The sequence below is a fragment of the Acomys russatus genome, chromosome 17 (assembly GCF_903995435.1).
Source record: "Acomys russatus chromosome 17, mAcoRus1.1, whole genome shotgun sequence".
Classification (NCBI taxonomy): domain Eukaryota; kingdom Metazoa; phylum Chordata; class Mammalia; order Rodentia; family Muridae; genus Acomys; species Acomys russatus.
Window position 1 is genome coordinate 47549229 of NC_067153.1, and position 21513 is coordinate 47570741.

The 21513-nt window shown below is 39.2% G+C and overlaps 1 protein-coding gene across 1 annotated transcript in view; it reads right to left on the reverse strand.

Moving 5' to 3' along the window:
- The window catches only part of Smc1b (structural maintenance of chromosomes 1B), a 59044-nt gene that overhangs the window by 10465 nt on the left and 27066 nt on the right, over nt 1–21513 (reverse strand). The window contains exons 12-18 of the mRNA XM_051160137.1: nt 20788–20925; nt 20233–20349; nt 19145–19251; nt 15073–15214; nt 14058–14203; nt 12717–12870; nt 6814–6909 (exon numbers count right to left, since the gene is read on the reverse strand). Coding sequence (XP_051016094.1) covers nt 6814–6909; nt 12717–12870; nt 14058–14203; nt 15073–15214; nt 19145–19251; nt 20233–20349; nt 20788–20925 — 900 coding nt within the window. The remainder of the gene's footprint in view (nt 1–6813; nt 6910–12716; nt 12871–14057; nt 14204–15072; nt 15215–19144; nt 19252–20232; nt 20350–20787; nt 20926–21513) is intronic.

Genomic DNA, 21513 nt, shown 5'->3' on the forward strand with positions numbered 1-21513 from the left:
TTTAAGCTGTTACTTTAGGTGGAGCACAAATTCCCTTGGATGGAACAATATCCCACCAAAGTAAAATAGCATGCTAGCCTCCCTATAGGTCAAGGATGCTTTGTGGACCAGACAGACAAGGATGCATGGGAATTAAGACCTGCCACAAGTATGCTGCTTCTGCCTCTGGCTGCACAGGCCTGACCAAAAACAAAACAATAAAAAAAAAAAACCCTCCTTATCTAAAGATGAATTACTTTTCATGTCTCACACGACAGGGAGATGGATGTTCTTGCCTAATGGAGGATCAGTCTGCATCCAGATCCTAAATGTCTCAAAGAGTAGAGGTAAACAGTAATTACTCTATCCTCAATGTCTCCCAACTGGCATTTGAGGATGCTGCGAACAAGGAAAACTTGTATCTAAGCCTGATTGGTATGGGGCCTGCATACTAGTTCAACTGGCCATGCCTTTTACCATGGCATTTAATTCCTCCTCTAAGCAATTCAATTCTTCCCTGTGCCCTGATTAAAGGGGGCTACCAGATACTCTGTCATCAAACCCACAGCTTTGAAAAGCTATTCAAAGTATCTAACTGGTTTCTTTGGCAGTTGGTTTTTGTATCTGTAGAGTCAACAGATGATTCTATTAAGTGATGTCCCTTAACCAATAAGCCCTCAGAGTCATCAGGAGATGACTTAGATGAAGCATTCTCTCCAACCTGGACTCACCTGTGGTGCTTTGGGAATATAATCTACTCTTAACCCAGCTGGAGCTCCAGGGCCACTGCCTACTCTCTTACCTTGACGCTCTCTGAGGAGTGATGCTTGTGGATATCTTCTTAGAAATACCAAAAGCTATAAGTTCATTTAATTTTGTTATTTTGCTTTATAAATGATGCCTCTAAACAATCAATCTATTTTTAAATAGAATGATGTTAAGAAATATGCTTAGCGTTCTCAGTATGTGGTGGCCTACAGATTTTTCCATCAACAAAATAAGAGTTGGCTTTCTTTGTTAGCTCAGTTTATGTTACATGTAAATTATTTATTACAGATTTGACATGACTGACTGGTTTAATTTTTCCATCTGTTGGTTGACTGTATGGAATGAAAATTACATAAAATTCCTAAGGTTCTGTTATCAAGTTAATTTTAGAAACATTAAAATCAATCATTTACTCTAGACAAGGTAGTCACTGTCTCTGGAAATACACCTATTTCATTAAAAATTAAAAATAATTTCATTTGGGGAATTACAATTTAGAATTAAAATGTCTTTTTACATAGCCTAACAATATATAATATTTACTGTGTAATCCTGGACTATAGGTTATAACAATTTGACATTAACAATATATATAGTTGTTTTCAAATACTAGACATGGGTATTTAAGGTTATATCCCCAATTTTACTTTATCAAATTGTTTCTAACCATAAATTTTGTTTTACTTGAGACTCTGTTTTTAAGACAAGTATACAAAGTTCATCATATATAAAGCAAGGACTATCGCTTAAACATTTTCTGTTCAGATTCATTCTGTGGATTGGTTCCAGGTGATTGATTCCTTATGCAGAAAGCTGATGTAACAAACAGCTAGTAATCAGCTACCTTATCCTTCTACAGAACTCTGGAAATGGTCTAGTCAGTCATAAAAATGCATTTAACTTTGTTATATTGACTCATGTTAAAGTTGATGTAAAATTTCCTCATTAATTCTCTCTCTTAAAGTTCTCCACAAAGTTGTAACTATTTCCTCCTGATATGTTCTGGATTTTTGCCACGGCACCTTGGTTAGCTGTTGCTCACCTTGCCACCCTTCTGTCAGCCTTGAAAGAGTTACTGAGTATGCTCATAGGGTATCGAGTCTCTTCTTGATGACCTATTATCCTTCCTCTGAGTGCCACCAGGCGTCTCCATCCAAGGGACATGGTCAAATATGGGGCACCAGAGTTTGTGTGAAAGTCAGATCTCCTTCTCCACTTAACGGTGGAGAATGTCCTGTCCATCGGCTAGTCTGGGTAGGGGTTCGAAGTTTACTGCCTATATTTTCCTTGGCTGGTGCCATAGTTTGAGGAGGACCCCAGCGCCCAGACCTGCCTCAGTCACAGACATAGGGGAGGGGAATGGGGGGGGAAGTGGGAGGGAGGGAGGAATGGGAGAATACAAGGGATGGGCTAACAACTGAGATGTAATTTGAATAAATTAATAATAAAAAAGAAAAAAAAACATTCTTTCTCCCCTTCCTCTGATCTGTAAGGTAGAAGTTAGCTAGAAGTGATTTAAGACTCCCAAATATAGTTTAAAAAAAAAAAAAAAAAAAAAAAAAAAAAAAAAAAAAAAGAGAGAGAGAGAGAGAGAGAGAGAGAGAATATGTAAGTTTTTTATGTTGGAATTTTTGAAGGCTTTCCTCCGTCATGGATTGAGACCTGTACGTTTTAAGAAGAGATAAACTTTTTTCTCTCCCCCCAAAAAAAAAAAAGAAAAGAAAAGAAAGAGTTACTGAGAGATCCACACTCCCAAACCCCTGAAAGCAGTATGGGTGATCTCTAAAAGGATACTGATGGGCCACAGGCCTTTCAACTCATCCCTCTTTTTGCCTCTGTGGACATTTTTTTTTTTTTTTTGAGACTCAAAACTAAAACAGCTGGACTAAAGCCTTCTTTGCATCAGTTAACATCTCTCTCTCTCATCAGCTCAGAGCAGCTCGACTCCTTGATTGCTGCATTACTCCAAAATTAAGAAGGACTAGATTTGACTACTGCTAAGGATAGGATTTATGCCCTCTGCCAACAATGCTGCTTCCATCCAGCAAATCCTAACTGGTTTGAAATGGGACCTAAAGACCATAGGGAACAAACAAAAATTACTTTTGCTTCTCTCCCATTCTGGTTCCTCCCCTTGATCATCTTTTCCTCCTTATTATCTTCATACCTGTGTTTTTACTGTCTTTTAAATGTTTTACTTAACTGAAATTACTTCACCCTATACCCAGGAAAAGTGTTTCACCCAAGTTCTCCTGCTAGCTCTCACTCTACAACAACCATTTGTTCCTGACACATAAGCCAAAAGACCTTCTGGATGCTGTGGAGAAACTCTGGCTAAAAGGGACCTTCATTCGTTTCACTCCAAGCCAGATACTATTCTTTACTTTTGTCTTCTATTTTCTTCTGTTCCCTTTCTTTAATGCTCTGCAACTCACTGCTACTTCTGCTAGCTCACTTTGGTGCAACAGTCTCAGGGACTAGTCACTGTTAGCCTGAATCAGCACTTTCACTGTCCCACTCCGTCTCTCCTGCCCCTATTCCTCCCTATCCCTCTACCTTTTTGGAAAATTGTTCAATTCCACTCTAACCAAATCATCTGCCTATAGCTCTCTAATTACTTTTCAAGCCTCTTCAGGAATATAAGATGGCAGTCACCTCATCTGCCATAGCAGATGAAGTTAAGACTTTCCCTCTACATGATTAGAGGACTCCATCTTTAATGGAACTAGCACTACCTCCTCTTAGCAGAAAACAGCTATATAATACTCCTGCCCCGCATTAAAAAATATCCTCTCAGAGTTAGGAACAATAGTTTCCTACTGAAAGACTACACTTCCCAGCTTCCCTTTAGAGGCTATGGAAGTCATTTCCATCCCTATAAGGGGCTAATCCAATCAATCTTCTGTAGGCATTTTGACCATCTACACACATAGGTGACAAACGTGCCCCCTTACCATGAATAAACATGGTGCCAACCTAAAGTCAGACCAAATCTCTTTCTGCCTTCTGTCTCTATATAGCTGTCTTTAAATAATCTAACAAAGTACACACACACACACACAAAAATCTCTTAGGGAGGCAGAGGCAGGCAGATCACTGTGAGTTCAAGGCCAGCATAGTCTACAAAGTGAGTCCAGGACAGCCAAAGCCTGTATTGAAAAATAAAATAAAAAAGAAAATATCTGCTGGGGATGAAGCTCAGGTAGTAGAGTGTTTGCCTTGTTGACACAAATGCCTGGTTCTATCCTTAGAATTTCATGTACTGGATATAGTGGGACATGCCTCTAAACTCAGTACTTAGGAAGTGGAGTAAAAAAATACCAAAAGTTCAAGGTCATCCTCAACTACATAGTGAGTTTGAGACTAGCCTGGGCTACACAAGACCCTGTCTCAAAAAAGTAACAAAATAAAACCAAATACTCCAGAAAACCATCAATATAAAATAATTGGATAATGAGGTAGAAAATGACCTTTCTAAACTAATGCAAAATGAGAAAGCAGTAAATAAAAAACTTCAGGGAAGACAGAAGCTGACACAGATATATGAAAGAATCTGTAAGTCTCCCAAGTACATTAACACATGGTGTTTACAGATGTAGACTTTGCTACTCAGCATCGTCCTCACTTTTCAGCATATACCATGCTTTGAGAAGGTGAGCCACTCTTAGGGGAGGTGGGCTGTGTTGAGGGACTAGGAATAGCAATGACTCAGAGAAATGGTAAGTTCACCTGAGCTATTGGCTCAGGAATGAACATGTGACCTTGTGTAACCAGGGAGCAATGGCTTAGGTTTTCTAGGAATGACTTCAGTTTTTGAATAGTACTACCCTCCCTGAAAGGCAGGTTCACATCTCTGAAGATGTTGGCAATGTGTGTAGATAGTCCAGAGGGTAGCACTCACTGTGCTGTATGAGTTTAAGGTCAGCTTGTCTAGAGCATGCTTGTCTTATTACAAAGAAAAAGGCTATTTTCTGCCATTTTGTAATACGTATTTGGCATTCATTCTGGCTCCAGGCTTAGAACTAACACCCTTACCATTTCCTGAGAGATAAGATGAAAGGAGCTCCTATTCTTCACAATCTGTCCCTTTCCATGGTAACAAGGAATTAATGTTAATAAACTGGCTTTTGTAGGATGAAAACGGATTGCTAGGTGTACCAGGTGGGAATATAAGCTTGTAACTTAGTATGTCTTCTCTGGGAATGAACTGAAGCTAGGGATTCAGTTTAATCATCAAAGTCACCAGTTGAATCAGTCATGTACAGAGGAGGGCATGCAGGTTGATGGACACATGGACAGGCTGGCAAGGCAACACACTTACAGGAAGCAGAATGCACGGGAGCTCTGTACCTCCTCCATCCCTGCCCTATGCATCTCTTTCACTTGGCTCTTCCCATGTTATATCTTTCATAACTGTTAGGTTTCAAACATGGGACAAATGGTTGAGGTGTCTATTTAACATATCAAAGTGGATCCTGAGGGATCTCCATGCATCCTTCAGCCCCTAACCTGGACAGGGCCATCCTGGCTGGCATACCCAGCCCCCTGCTCTGTACTCTCCAGGCCAGGAGGCTGGGCTGCTCTTCTCTATATAATCCAACACTTTTGGTTACCTGCTCTCTTTGTACCTTTGGCCTCCTTGCTGCTGCATCTGGCTCTTCTTCCTCCCCCTCCTCACATGGCACAGCTCAGTCTGGTCATATCTACTCTGGACTCTCCCATATGTATCTGCCTTTACCTATGTTCTCCCCCCTCTCTACAATAAACCTCCACCATACCTAGGAGCAGTCGTGTACTTTCCTTTTTATTTCTTCATCCAGTAATGGATTGGTACATATAGAATAAATTATTACCCTGAATTCTGTGTGTGATTCTAACAAAACTGCACTTGAGGGCTGCAGCACTCCTGAGTGATTGGCATCTGAAATGTAAGCAGTGTGTGCCCTGAATTTGTGGAATCTGATGCCATCCCACATAGGCAGTGCCTTACTGAAACTGAACTCTTGACATTTCCAGCTGGTGTTCAGAGAACTATAGAACTGCTGGTTCCCAGGGTGTGGTGGTGCACTGCTTCAATCCCAGCACTCAGGAGGCAGAGGCAGGCAGAATTCTGTGAGTCCAAGGCCAGCCTGGTCTACAGAGCAAGTTACAGGGCTACGCAGAGAAACCCTGTCTCAAAAAACAAAAACAAAACACAAAAAAAGAGTTATTTTAATTTTTAGAATTGTTTTTGCCTGCATATTTCTGTGCACAACCTCTATGCAGTGCCCACAGAGGCTAGAATAGGGCATTGGATCCTTTGGAACTGGAGTTACAGATACTTGTGAGCTGCCATGTGGGTAGGGAACAAAATCTGGAAGAGCAGCCAATATTCTTAACCACTGAGCCATCTGTCCAACCCTCTATCTTATCTTTGAGACAGGATCTGTCACTGAACCTGGAGATCACTGATTGGTAGACTAGCTGGCCAATGAACTTCAGGGATCTACTTGTCTCTGCTTCTCCAGTTCTGGGACTACAAACTTGAAACTGTGTGACCCAGTGTTTTCTGTGGGTGTTGGGGAGCCAAATTCAAGTTATTATGATTGGTTGGCAAACACTTTAGTGACTAAATCACCTCTGTAGCCCCAATTTGGTTTTTTGGAGATTGGGTTTCATGGTACACAAGCTGACAGTCATTTTTTGATCCTCCTGCCTCTTCCTTCCAAGTGCTGGGATTGCAGGCATTTGCAATCACCCTAGCTTTCTTTTTTCCCTTTTGATGTCTCCCCATGCCCAAATTAAAAACAAAAAACAAAAAAACTAGGCACTGTGGTGCAAACCTGAAATTCTAGCACTCAGGAGGCAGAGGTAGGCAGATCTCTGTGAGTTCAAGGTCTACAAAGTGAGTTCAGGACAGCCAAGGATACATAGAAAAACCTTGGTGGTGGTGGTGGGAGCGCAAACTCCTCCAAACTCACCAACAAGCCTATCCCACATATCTTAAACCTAACCATATAAGATAATTCTATAGTATTTTAATATCCAATTATTACTGTTAATCACAAACAGAAATCTTTAAGTTACCTTCAAATCCTCCTTTAGAGGGCTGTAGTCTATTTGGATGGATGCTTCTTTTTCATAAATATCAGCAGTTGCCTGGGTACTTTCTGTTTCAGTTAGCTGAAAAACAGACACTTTCTTGAACAGTAACCTCTACTCCAGCCACTTGAGCTGTTCAGATAAAAAGTTATCACCTTTATAGCAGCCACACAACCACCAAAGCCTGGCTCAGCCATTCTTGACATAAGCATGCAACCTTACTGACAAAGCAGGTGGGAGCCACTCTCAGGGCTGACATTTTTCCTTCGATCAGTGCAGCCCATCCTACATGTCTGCTCAATTCTCACCTCAGCTGCTTACTAGCTATCTTCTCTCAAGCTTTTTTATCTAAGTCTCTGAGACCTACCAACAATAATCAGCATTAGGCCTCCTTTTTTCCCCCCATGTTAGAATGGATCAACCTCTAATATACATTTTTTAAAAAGGAAGAGCAAATTACTGTTTATTCAACTACTGTTTGGCTATTGGTGTAAAACACTTGTTTAGTTGATGAAAACTAAAACTTACAAAATGGAAAAAGACCCTTAGTAGATTTCTTAGGAGTAAGTTTATACTTTACATGATATATGTATTAAGACAGCTCAAATACACATTAAAGCTGAATGCTAAATGTATTGCAGAAGCTGTTCATGTCATGAGTGTGACTCCATTACATATAAGGCATGGCATTTGTATAAGATGTCTTATTTTGCTTAATGTCAGGATCATAAGTCCTTCAAATGATTTATCATTCTTTACATGTGTGCCTATACATTTTCTTTACCCATTTATCTGTTAATTGGAATCTAGGCTAGCTTCATATGTTGGCTATTTTGAACAGTGTTACAATCAACACAAGTATGCAAGTGTGTTTGTGGTATGCTGATTCCTCAGGGCATATATAGAATAGTAGTATATCTGAATTATATGGTGCTTTTTAGCCTTTTTGAGGAACATGTGTACAGATTTCCATAGTGGGTATAATGGTTTACATTTCCATTAGCATATAAAGTGCCTTCTTTTTCTCACATTCTCACCAGCATTTGTTTTCTTGATGGTAGCCATTATGATAATTGTCAAAATCATTTTTTATGTGTGTCAGGGGTTCGAGACAGGGTTTCTCTTGAAGTCCTGGCTGTTCTGGACTCACTTTGTAGACTAGGCTGGCCTTGATCTCACAGAAATCCTCCTGCCTCTGCTGCCCAAGTGCTAGGATTAAAGGTGTATGCCACCACTCATGGATTAATTGCCAATTCTTGCTGTTCTTGTTGGAATCTTTTTCATTAAGTCCTCACTTCTACGTATATTTTAGAGGGTTCTGTTTCCCCTAGCAGTTTCCAGTGTCACATTAAAGTCTTTGGTCTATTTTGAATTTATTTTCATATTGGGAAAGGAAAGGAGTTTCATTCTTCTACATGTGACATAATTTTCCTAGTGCCCTTTGCTGAAGATGTCTTTTCTCCAGTACTTGACTTTAATCCTTGTACTGAAAATCAGGCTGCTAAAAGTGTATGTTAAAGTATATGAAAACCAATGTATGTTTTCTTCTGGATCCTCTGTTCTGTTTCATTGGTTTGTGTGTCTTTTCTATGTTAGTAGCATGCTCTTTTATTATGGCTGTCATAAAATCCGCCATCAGGTATTGTGATGCTCCTAGTACTGCCTTTTCTGCTTAGCATTGTTTTTGCTACTCAAAGTCTTTTGTGCTTCCATATGAATTTTAGGATTTTTTTCTAGTTCTATGAGGAATGGCATTGAAGTTTTTTTTAATAGGAATTGCATTAAGTCTATACATTGATTTCAGTATGATGACTGTATCCAAAATATTCTGTTGATCCATGAGCATGAGAGGTTATTATGTCCTCAACTATCTTTTTCAATTTATTCAGGATTTTAAAGTTTTCATTGTAGAAGTTTCCTACCTTTTGGCTAGCTTTATTCCTATGCATTTTAATTTTTGAAGCTATTGTGAACACATTTTTCTTCTTAGCAAGTTTATTGTTGATATGTATAAAAGCTTTAATGAATAGATTTTCTATGCTTTTAATCTCAGCTCCTTCTTCTACCTCATTCTGGTTTTACTGGTTTGTTTATTCATTTAATAACTGGACTGTCCAAATATAGGAAAACTATCATGACCATTCAAGCATGTTATATCACACAGAATTTTTTCTTTTATTTTGGAAATAATCACCAAACAAATTTTAACTATTAAATAACATTATTGTAATAAACATATAACATGACACAACTAGATTAAGGTAGCCACTCAAACACTTTCCCAGTACCAAACACTATATATCTTGGTGAACTTCTATAGTTAGAATGGCCATTCTGAAGCCATTAAAAATTGCTTAGATTTTTTTGGGAGGGGAGTGGGGTTGAGAGTTTCTCCATGCATCCTTAGCTATTTTGGAACTTACTCTGTAGACCAGGCTGGCCTTGAACTCACAGATCTGCCTGCCTCTGCCTCCCAAGTGCTGGGATTAAAGGCATGCACTAGTTTTACACTTTCACTATCAATTACATTTCTGTATATTTACCAACCACAAAAAAGAAGAAAAAAATGACTGAGTTGAAACTAGGAAAACAATTAGCTTTATATCCTCTTTCTTATGTGTCCCTGTGCCTCCATTCCATTCTTTCTTATCACATTATACTACCCTGTTGAAATACAGTCCAATAATGAAATTGTGTGAGAATTCTGAGTGCTTTTGAGAAAACTCCAAGAACATAAGTGTCCTGTGACCTCAGTATCTTCAGAACAGACTGTAATGTATTTTCATGCTCCTCCCAGGTGTATTAAATAGGAATGAATTATTTCAGCTGTTGTTATTCATATGCCTGTATGGAAAAACATGTTTTGCCATATGTGACTTGTCCTTGTGATTGTACACTTCACTGAGGTGACTCTTCTTAAACGTCAGAGTATAAATTATCTGGTGCTCTGAATAAAGTTGGATGTTGCAGGAGGCTTTAATCTATCTCATTTTTAGGTCCTACTATCCCAGGTTCACGACTCCAACTAGAGTCTTTCTTGAGACAGGCTTTCATGATGGTAACTCTGGGTTGCCTGGAACTCACTATGTAGACCAAAGTAACTACAAACTCAGTGATCCCTCTGCCTCTGTATCCTGAGTTCTGGGATTAAAGGTGTCTTGTTATACCACACCCAGCTCTCGGGTCTTCTCTATCGATGTTATACTGTAGTAATGAACTTATACTGGTTACATATGTATGCATATGTACATATAAGTACACACACACACACACACACACACACACACACACACACACACATATATATCCAGGAAAGATCTATATGTGAAGAAGAGAAGTTTTTTCTTCCTGACCATCTTTTCAAAACCTGGTGAGTGTTAAAACACTTTGTTGAGAGTAAGGCTGTGGACATGAGACAGTTCATTGGAGCTTCAGAATTCTCAGTCCTATCAACAGTAAATCTCATGGGAGAGAGGCAGTTCCAAGGGTCGGTCATCCACTAACGACAGGCTTGGAATTCTCAGTCTGGTTATCCTCATGTAGTGGACTCAACTTCTTGCCATCAAAGCAGGTCTATCAGCACTATACTTTTTTTTTCCTTTTAGACTTATTCAATTTTGAAGCCCGGCAGTGGTGGTGCACGCCTTTAATCCCAGCACTTGGGAGGCAGAGGCAGGTGGATCTCTGTGAGTTCAAGGCTAGCCTGGTCTACAAAGTGAGTCCAGGACAGCCAAGGCTACACAGAGAAACCCTGTCTCGGGGGGAAAAAAAAGTATTAGATTTTGTGATGGTTTGAATGAGAATGGCTCCCACAGACACCAGACAGTGGCATGATTTGAGAGGACTAGGAGGTGTGGCCTTGTTGGAGTTAAAAAGTAGGGTTAGGTTCTTAAGTTTCAAAAAGCCCATTCTAAGTCCAGAGTCTTTCTCTTTCTACTGCATGGGATCTGGATATAAAACTCCCAGCTACTTCTCCAGCACCATGTCTGTCTGCAGGCTGCTATGTTTCCTGCCATGATGATAACAGACTAAGCCTCTGAAGCTGTAAGTTAGCCCAATTAAATGCTTTCCTTCATAAGAGTTACCATGGTCATGGTGTCTCTTCACAGCAAAAGAACACAGACTGAGACAGATTTATTCATTTTATTTTATGTGTAAATGTTTTAGAACCAGTGGATGTCAGAAAAAAGCAATGAATCCCCTGGAACTGGAGTTACAGATTAACTACTTGATGTAGGTACCAGGAACTGAACTTCTCTGCAAGAGCAGCAAGTGCTCTTAACTGCGGAGCCTTCTCTGCAGCCCCACCACTGTACTTTTCACTGCCTAAGTTAAGCCTCCTACCACCTGAACTTTCCGGTATCTTAGTATATTCCACACTGCTTCCTTAGCTGTCTCCCACTGTGGAGGCTATGGGAGATTGACTTCAAATTCCTTTACATTATCCTGTTCTACACACTGACTATCCAGTAGAGTTCTTAGCTTTTTTTTAAAAAAATATTTTTTTATTCATTATTTATACAGTATTCAGAGGGCACCAGATCTAATTACAAATGGTTATGAACCACCATGTGGCTGCTGGGAATTGAACTCAGGACCTTTGAAAGAACAGCCTGTTGGGCCCTATGGTCAAATCTGTCAGCCCTCTGAGGCCTTGAGGACAGAACTGAGCCTCGCTCAAGTTTCAGCAACAGTCTCTGGTAAATACTTCTACATAGGCATGACTCAGCATGGTCCATCCGGCACATCCTGGTGCGAGCCCTGCCTACCAATAGCTATGTAACACGAACTGATTGGCCCCACACCTTATGCCCCACCCACTCCCTATACTCTATATAAGAGGAATGCTCCATAATAAAATTGAGACTTCGCTCTGACAAGACTCCCAACTCAGTGTATTTTTCCTCCAGGCATCGTAGGAAGAGGCTGGGCCGCCAACATTCACCAACCCTCTCAGCCCCAACCCTCTCAGCCCCCAGGGAGAGGAAATGGCAGGCCCGAATCCTCTCCTGTTCCAGCCCTACCTGCTGGCAGCGTAAGAGACCCGAAACAGCCAGTGCTCTTAACCTTGGAGCCATCTCTCCAGCCCCCGTTCTTAACTTATTAATAATCACATTTCTCTTAAATTTCTATCCTGATAATACCAAGAGCCCCATTCATTTCTTAGTTTAAGTCTGATGCTAATTCTGATACTTTTTCTGATAGCCAGGCATGAGCTCAACAAAAGGAGCTTCTGTAAATAGTCCCTCAGTACTGTGGTGGTGAGGTAGAGGAACAGAGAAATACCTACAGTCCAGTGACTAGGTGCCAATCTTTAGGAAGCTTCTGTCCCTGGACTATGATTTCACAAGCATCTCAGTAAATTTTTCTCCTTTAGGTAGGACAGGTGCCTGAAGTGGAAGACTGGTAACACCAGGTCAGTTAAGCACTATTGACCTCAGAAGAGAGGTTCTAATAAAGTTAAATTCTCCAGAGGGCAGCAGACCCTGTTAAGTGAGAATCTGACATCACTTCAGAAGGTTACAACATTAAAAAGTACAAGATCTTGAGGTTGATTCTCCTTAGAGTTTTCATATATATGTATTTTTGAGATATGATCCCACTATATAACCCAGGATGGTCTTGAATTCTTGATCCTCCTCTCAGCCTTCCAATCTCTCAAATGCTATGTCTATACAGGCTTACACCATTATGACCAATTTAGAAAATTTACTTATCTTTTTATGTAGTGATTCAATATTAATTCAGCTTAACATTTTAATATCTGACTCAAAATACCTTGCTAATTTTCCCCTTTTCCGCTCATAGGAGCTAAAGAAGCCATAGCATGAGAAGTCGAAGACATCAGCTAAGTCTGCATAATTGCACATATATTATTGTCTAGATACCTCCACTTCAATGATGTCCTCCAATGACCCCAGCACAAGGCTTATCTCAATGTTTTGAACTTTGCAATCCAGCAGCAAGTTATGCTTCTCTAGCAGTTTCTGTTCCAAAGAACCCTGAGCGATTACAACTTCCTTCTGTAATTTTCCCACTTCCCTGTAAATACAGATGTGAAAAGCGACTTTAGTCATTTGGTAATCATACCAAAGAACATGTTACATTATAAACTTTCATGAAAAACCTACTTTCCTATGGGAGATCCAGCCAGTCCCTGATTAACACATTATCACTTCTGAGAAAGACCATCAATGATGAATGTATGCATTTGATTCAGGGGAACATTTTTTCAAAGACATTTCTTTAATCAAAGTTAGCAAAGATATTGCTTTCCTTCAATTGTTTTAATTCTTTTCAGAGACAAGGTTTTACTATATAACCCTACTTGACCGCAAACTTTGGAATGCTTCCACCTTCTAATTGCTGAGATTACAGTGTCTGTCACCATATCTAGCCCCAACTAGTTTATTGTTAAACCTGCAGTTTTCAACCTCCATTTTCTTTTCAGATAGGCTGTATATTTTAGAAGCTTAAACTAAGATAATGTCTCTAACAGACAGATAACAGATCAATTACTGGATTCCTTGCCAATCTGGTTTCTATCACTCATGGAATGCCTTATCTGAAAGTGGCTATGAGAGTTAACACTAGCCAACAAGGACCTTTAAACAAGATCAGAAAAAGGACACAGAGAGAGAGAGAGAGAGAAAGGAAGGAAGAGATCACACTACAGCGGAGGTTAGAGAAAGATGGATGGTTTTCAAGAATGTAAAGAAAAGTAGAAATGATTCTGTTTAAATATAAGAGGCTGAATCTCAAAGCATTGAAGGTCTCTAAATAGCAAGGAAAATTATGACAAGCCAAGGATTGACTAAAGAAAAGTGTGCATGGCCTGGCCAATCATAAGAAAGCAGATGTCATTTTGACACAAATCAGCCGTTTCAAGGCACTGTCATCATGATAGCACATAAACTTGTCAGGTACCAGATACTGCATTAAATGCAGACATAAACAAGCGGGAATCCTTGGATGGCAGGAAAGTAACAGTATCAGAAAAGATTTAGGGTAAAAGGACTACACATGGGTTCATGTTTCAGCCACCAAAAAGAACTTCACTGTAAGCAATAAATCACCTATCATGGTTTCCCCAAATTAGAACATTTGAAAGATGTTATGTGAGATCAGGGGCAACAAAGGGTAAACATTCAAACAAGTTTAGATAATATCAAATTGGAAGTATAATTTTAAATTATTAGTCATGTCTTTCAAACAGAATTATTAGTTACCTATCAATAGCCAAAAACTTCTTGCGTTCTTCTTCAATCTGAATATGAATTTTCTCAACGTTGGAACTCTGAGTAGCAAACACTTCCTTAACTTGCTCTTGCTTCACCATGAGTTCATCCACAATTTTCAGATACTCTTCTTCAGTCTGAACAGAATTTGTGTGTATACATACATTATATATGGTATATATAATATCATGTGTATATACACATAATATATTTTCTATTAATAAACAAGTTTTGCTATTATCTGTAAGAACACCTACTCACCCTAAGAGAAACCCCCTTATTTTGTGTGCTACTACACTGTCATAGATTGTGACCCTCTTATTCTATAGATTTTGGAAGCTGGTAATCACTGCCTCCCTTTGTCCTTAATTTTGAATCTACTTCTCAACCTGATGTCACCTTACTTGTGTTTCACATGTCTAGTAGAAGTGCTCATGAGACTATAGAATGCTAGCCTGCCTTAACAGTTTTCATCATTTCCTCCTTCCCACAGTGCTGGGTGTCTGTACTGCCTCTTCTAGCTTTCTTCCTAAAATGTCTGAGTTTTCTAGAATCCCAACTGTTTCTTCACTGGAACATGCTCTCGACCTCCCTTTGTCACATCGTTTTTGTTTTTTGAGACAGGGTTTCTCTGTGTAGCCATGGCTGTCCTGGACTCACTTTGTAGACCAAGCTGGCCTTGAACTCACAGCAATCTGCCTGACCCTGCCTCCCTAAGTACTGGGATTACAGGCATGTGCCACTTGACCAGTAACTCCTAAGTTTGTAGTTCCAGTCCAAAATTCTCCCATCATCTACATGCTTGAATCTCTCTGGCATCTCTCTCTCTTTCTCTTCCCACTTAATATCCTATAACTCATCAGTTCTGTTAGTTTTGCTTTAGTATTTCTGGAATGTGTATGCCCAGTCCCAATGAGGCACCATTAGGTGCTCAAAAAAACTTCCACCCAATGAAAGAAGCTGTAACTTCAACAAACTGGCACTTCAGCAATCCATAAAAAATTACCTTCTTTAGGTCATCAGTGTCTTCTCTGCCTTTCTTGATAGTCATTTTTAATGTGCTGATCTTATTCAGTTTCTTCTGAAGCTGATTTCGACTATATTCAAGCTGAATATTAAGCCGAGTTTTCTGTTTTTCAAACTCTAATCTAGTATAATAAAGTCAAGCATTAAAGGTGGTAAGAAGAGTTGCATTATTTCTTTGCATTGATTTTTTTAAACCTTTTATCAGATTAAAAAAAAAAACCTATGTATATTTGTGGGATTATGTGTACCACACTTGTGCAGATGTCCACTGAGGCTAGAGGGTATCAGATCCCTTGAAACTGGAGTTCCAGGTGATTGTGAGCTGCCTGATGTGGGTCCTGGGAACCAAACCTGGATCTTCTCCAAGAGCAGTAAGTGCTCTTAACCACTGAGCCATCTCTCCAGCCCCCTTTAATTTCTTCATATAGAAAATTTCAAACACAAAAGTAGAATGAATGCTATAATAAGCCTTTATACAATTTACCCAATTAATAATTATCAATTCATGTTGACTTTTGTTTCACCTACAATGCCATTCATAGTTTCTGCATTATCTGAAGCAAATATCAGATAGTAGGTATTTTCATCAGGAATGTTCTATGAAAGGGACTGCTAATTCATAACCATAAACTACTGTATCCTAAAAGCATTCTCTCTCTCCTACACCACCTCCTCTCTCTCAGACAGGGTTTCTCTGTGTCCTGCTGTCCTGTGTCTCTGTGTCTCTTGCTGTCCTTGAACTCATTCTGTAGACCAGGCTAATCTTGAACTCTTAGAGATCTGCCTGCCTGACTTCCAAGTGCTGGGATTAAAGGCCGCCCGACCCTAAAAGTATTCTTTTTTAAAAAAATTATATATATATATATTCTTATTACATCTAAATTGTTATCCCATCCCTTGTATCCTCCCATTCCTCCCTCCCTCCTGCTTTCCCCTTTCTCCCTCCCATATGACTGTGACTGAAGGAGACCTCCTCCCCCTGTATATGATCATATGGTATCAAGTCTCTTCTTGGTAACCTGCTACCCTTCCTCTGAGTGCCACCAGGCCTCCCCATCCAGGGGACATGGTCAAATATGGGGCACCAGAGTTCGTGTGAAAGTCAGTCCCCACTCTCCACTCAACTGTGGAGAATGTCCTGTCCATTGGCTAGATCTGAGTAGGGGTTTGAAGTTTACTGCACATATTGTCCTTGGCTGGTGCCATAGTTTGAGCAGGACCCCTGGGCCCAGATCCACCTGTCATAATGTTCTTCTTGTAGGTTTCCTGGACCCTCTGGATCCTTCTATTTCCTCATTCTCCCATGCTTCTCTCACCTAGAGTCCCAATAGGATGTCCTCCCCTCTGTCCCACTTTCCTGGTAAGTGAAGACTTTCATGGGACATGCCCCTTGGGCTAGTGTCCAGATATAAGTTAGTATATACCATCTGACTCTTTCTGCTTTTGGGTTAACTCACTCAATATGATCATTTCTAGTTCAATCCATTTGTCCACAATTTTCGGGAATTCCTTGTTTTTAATAGCTGAGTAGTATTCCACAGTAAATGTGCCACAGTTTCTTTATCCATTCTTCTACTGAGGGACACTTAGGCTGTTTCCATGTTCTGACTATTATGAATAAGGCTGCTATGAACATGGTTGAGCATATACCCTTGCTGTCTGCTACAGCATCTTCTGGGTATATGCCAAGGAATGGAACAGCTGGGTCTTGAGAAGATCTTCACCAACCCTACATCTGACAAAGGTTTAATTTCCAGAATACATAAAGAACTCAAGAAATTAAACACCGCCAAGCCAAATAACCCAACTGAGAAATGGAGCTTAGAACTAAACAGAGAATTCTCAACAGAGGAATATCGAATGGCTGAGAAACACTTAAAGAAATGCTGAACGTCCTTAGTCATCAGGGAAGTGCAAATCAAAACAACTCTGAGATTCCATCTTATACCCATCAGAATGGCTAAGATAAAAAATTCAAGTGACACCACATGCTGGTGAGAATGTGGAGAAAGAGAAACACTCCTTCATTCTTGGTGGGAATGCAAACTAGTACAACCACTTTGGAAATCTATCTGGCGCTATCTCAAAAAACTAGTAATAAGGCTTCCTGAAAGTATCCTTTGTTTATGTTTTTTGTTTGGGAGGGGGCTTGAGACAGGCTTTCTCTGTGTAGCCTTGGCTGTCCTGGACTCACTTTGTAGACCAGGCTGGCCTTGAATTCACAGTGGTCCACCTGCCTCTGCCTCCCGAGTGCTGGGATTAAAGGCGTGCGCCACCGTGCCCGGCCCTGAAAGTATTCTTAACATATCACTGTCATTGCCAAATTTTCTGATACTCTATTAAAAACCCGGCTGTGTGCATCAGGATGTGCATGTTATATTTGTCATTTTCTGCCCCCGCCTTTTTGAGACAGAGTTTCTCTGTGTAGCCCTAGTTGTCCTGGAATTGGCTCCCTCTAACTCGCAGAGATCCACCTGTCTCTGTCTCCCAAGTGCTGGGATAAAAGGATATGCCACTACTGCCCAGCAATAGTTGACAGTTTCTTTTCTTTTTTTGGTTTCTTTGTGATAGGGTTTCTCTGTAGCTCTACCTGTCCTGGAACTTGCTCTATAGACCAGGATGTCCTCTAACCCAGAGATCTCCTGCCTCTGCCTCCCTAGTGCTGCTGGGATTAAAGGTGTGCACCACCATGCCCATCTTAAAAAGTATATTTAAAATAACTTTGTCAATAGGTTTGACAACTCATAAAATACAGAAAGTTCATGATAGACACAACTACGAAAGCTCACCCAAGAAGCATACTCTAGACTAAATGATGAATAACCTTGCATTTATTAAAGACACCGGCAATAAAAACCTTTCCATAAAATGGTAGGTAGTCAAGGGGGAAGAAACTACCAATTCTATAAACTACCAATTCTATACAGTCTACTCCATTCAGAAGGAAGATAAGAGACCACACAGCTCAAGTTTAACATTACCCTGATAAATACACTTAGACACAAAATTACCAACAGTATTTGGTAATTTTTAAGTATATAAAATATTTAAATAATTTATTTAGTACATCATGACTAAATTAGGCCCATTTTAGGTATGCAAAGTTGTTGAGGCATTTGAAAATCAATACAATTTATTACTGAAACTTAACATATTAATATTTTTTAAAACCTCTACCTGTATAAGGATCTAAATAGTTACCATAGAAAATATTTTAAAAATTCAGCACTCACACACAGTGAGAATTTCCATGAAGAATTCTTCAGATTGACCAAAGCATCTTGAAGTTTATATAGATTAGTATGGAAGTCTGAATGCTTTGTTTTGCCCCAAAGACATAATATTTCTGTTCTCACCACTTTTATTCGGTATTATGAAGTATGTGAAATAGGCAAGAAAATGAAGTAAGAAAAAAAATACCAAACTAGTCAGGAAGAAAGAAAACTTTTTAACTTCTGAAAATATGACTCTCTATGTAGAAGCCCTAAGGAATCTATCACAGAGGTAAAAGAACTAATTTGTTTAGCCAAGTTTCAGGATACAAGATAAATTTAAGAAAATGAATTTTATTTCATTACAAATTACAATTTATGGTGTGTGATTTTGTGTGTGTGTGTGTGTGTGTGTGTGTGTGTGTGTGTGTACGTGCACACACATGCACGCCACAGAGATGGTGTTTAAACTGTAGATTAACTTTGGAAGAAATCAACTTCTTTATAAAAAGAACTAGTGCGGCTTTCTTTTTTGTTCTAGTTTCTGTTAGATTTCTTTGTAAAAAAAACTCAAGTTTTCTAGCTTCTTCATCCCCTGCAGTAATAGAACCAAATATCAAACACAAACACTTCTGTAGTGATAGTACTGAATATGAAACCCAGATAGGGCCTTATGTATGCAGTGCAAGTGAGAGCAACTCCTGCGCGATAAGCCCACCACTACTATTTCTTGTTGAGCTGCAATAAAGCCTATCTCAAGCATAATTACTTTAAATTAAGGAATAGTTTCTTCTTTACATGTGTACCAATATTGCTTACTCATTTTTAAACAAAAAATACCTTTTTTGATCATTTTCTTGCTGTTGTTTAACGTGTTTGTTCTCAAATTCACGTATATTTTCCACACCAATTTCTTTACAGAAGTCTTGGAATATGTCATCTTCTACCTTATAAATTATTTTAAAACAACAAATTTAATAACCATTTTTAAAATACACATAAGCAGTAGTTAAGCATAATTTTTCACTCTTAACTTTTCCTGAATTAGGCTGAAAGGTAATCAGCGCATTCATCCCAGTGCTTTCTCTTCCTTCATTTCCAATAACTATGCTCATCTGTTTTCAAACTTCTTATTCAGAAAACTACATGAAAAAAGCTCATGAGCTGGCTTTATTAAATGGTATTATGCAGTTTAATATAAAGCTATAGGTATCAGGCCTTCAAAATACAATGTTCTACATGTAAAAATCAAAAACAAAAACAAACAAACCTATCTTTTATATGAGTAAGATATACATCTTGGACAATATAAACAACTCAAGGTTAGAACATGGAATCAGCATTAGAGTCAAAAGACTGGGGGCTGGAGAGATGACTCAGAGATTAAGAACACTGCCTGTTCTTCCAACGGTCCTGAGTTCAATTCCCAGCAACCACATAGAGGCTCACAAACATCTATAACGAAATCTGGTTTCCTCTTCTGGTGGGCAGGCCTACATGTAGGCAAAATACTGTATAAATAATAAATGAATTTTTAAAAAATAAAAAGACTGGCACGATCTCAATCCAACAAAATAACATCTAGCTCCAAATACAATAATATATTAATAGTAAGTCATGTTAAAAACCTGTGGACTTCGGTTAAACATGAATGTGATATGACTGACATAGCAGTATATACCATTAATCCCAGTGGATAATCAAAATTATGGGAAACTATATATATAGAATCTATGATCCCTTATACTGGTCAAATCATATTTTGATATTATGATCTATTCAGGGCAGGAACAAATACAGCTCCTAAGGATGATTTCCTGAGCTAGTCTTGAATTCATAGTCATACGTACACAGTCAAGAAGCCCCAATACCAGTCTAGAACTATTATATTCTATATGCTATTTAATAACAAGTGCAATATTCATTACCTTATCTATCTTATCTTGAAGTTCCTCAATATTTTGTTGTTGTTTGTTTATTCCTTCACTTAACATAGTACATTGAGAATCAATATTCAATAATTCACTTTGTAGCTGAGATTGTTCCTAATAAGAAAAAATCTGCTTAATAATGTAACTATTTATTTTTATACAGTAAAGTTAAAAACATAGTAGATGTCTTTTGCAATAAAAGAAGACTTTGGCTAGAACAGACTCTGGTACAGCCAAATAACATGATTAAATAACTGTAAAAATCATCAAGGGCTTGTTGTTGTTGTTGTTTTGCAACAGGGGTTTTCTCTGTGTAACAGCCCTGGCTGTCCTGGAACTCACTCTGCATACCAGGCTGGCCTCAAAGTCACAGAGATCTGCCTGCCTCTATCTCCCAAGTACTGGGATTTAAGGGGTGTGCTACCACCTCCCAGCTGTAATATAATCTTAAACATGGGATAAAGTATCTACAATTATAAGTTATGTAAGTAGCTTCTTAAAATTCTACATTCTGATTTAAATTTCCATAAAACTTCTGACAAGTCTACATACCCGGTAAAACACAGCAAGGTGTTTCTTTTTAATCATCTCTAGTTCATTTTGTGAATATTTGAGTCGTGTACTGGTTCCTTGTACTAAAGTCTGTATTTGTTTCAGATCTGTTTCCTTGCGGAGTGTCTTCATTAACTCCTAAACAGAGAAATGTGAGACCATTTTATAGTGGAAAAGCACTTTTCTATTCAGTGCTTTCATAATAAAGACTCACTGATTTTACACACAACCATTCAACAACTTTTTCTAATAAGAGACATGGTGTGGGGAATGTAGAGCTCTAACTGTTAAGAATACTGACTGCAAGCTGAGTGTGGTGGCGCACACCTTTAATCCCAGCACTCAGGGAGGCAGAGACAGGCTGATCGCTGTGAGTTCGAGGCCAGCCTGGTCTACAAATAAGAGTCCAGGACAGCCAAGGCTACACAGAGAAACCTTGTCTCCAAAAACAAAAACAAAACAGAAAGAGCATTGACTGCTTTTGCAGATCATGTTGTGAGTTCAATTGCCAGCATCCACATGGTGGCTCACAATCTGTAACTCCAGTTCCAGGGAATCTAATGCCCCCTCCTGGCCTCTGCAGTCATCAGATACTCAGGTACTACACAGATATTTGTGCAGGCAAAACACTGGTACACACAAAAAGAGGTGAGGGTACTGGAGAGAACACTTGGTAGTCAAGAACACTGGATACTCTTACAGAGGACCCTGGTATTCAATTCCCAG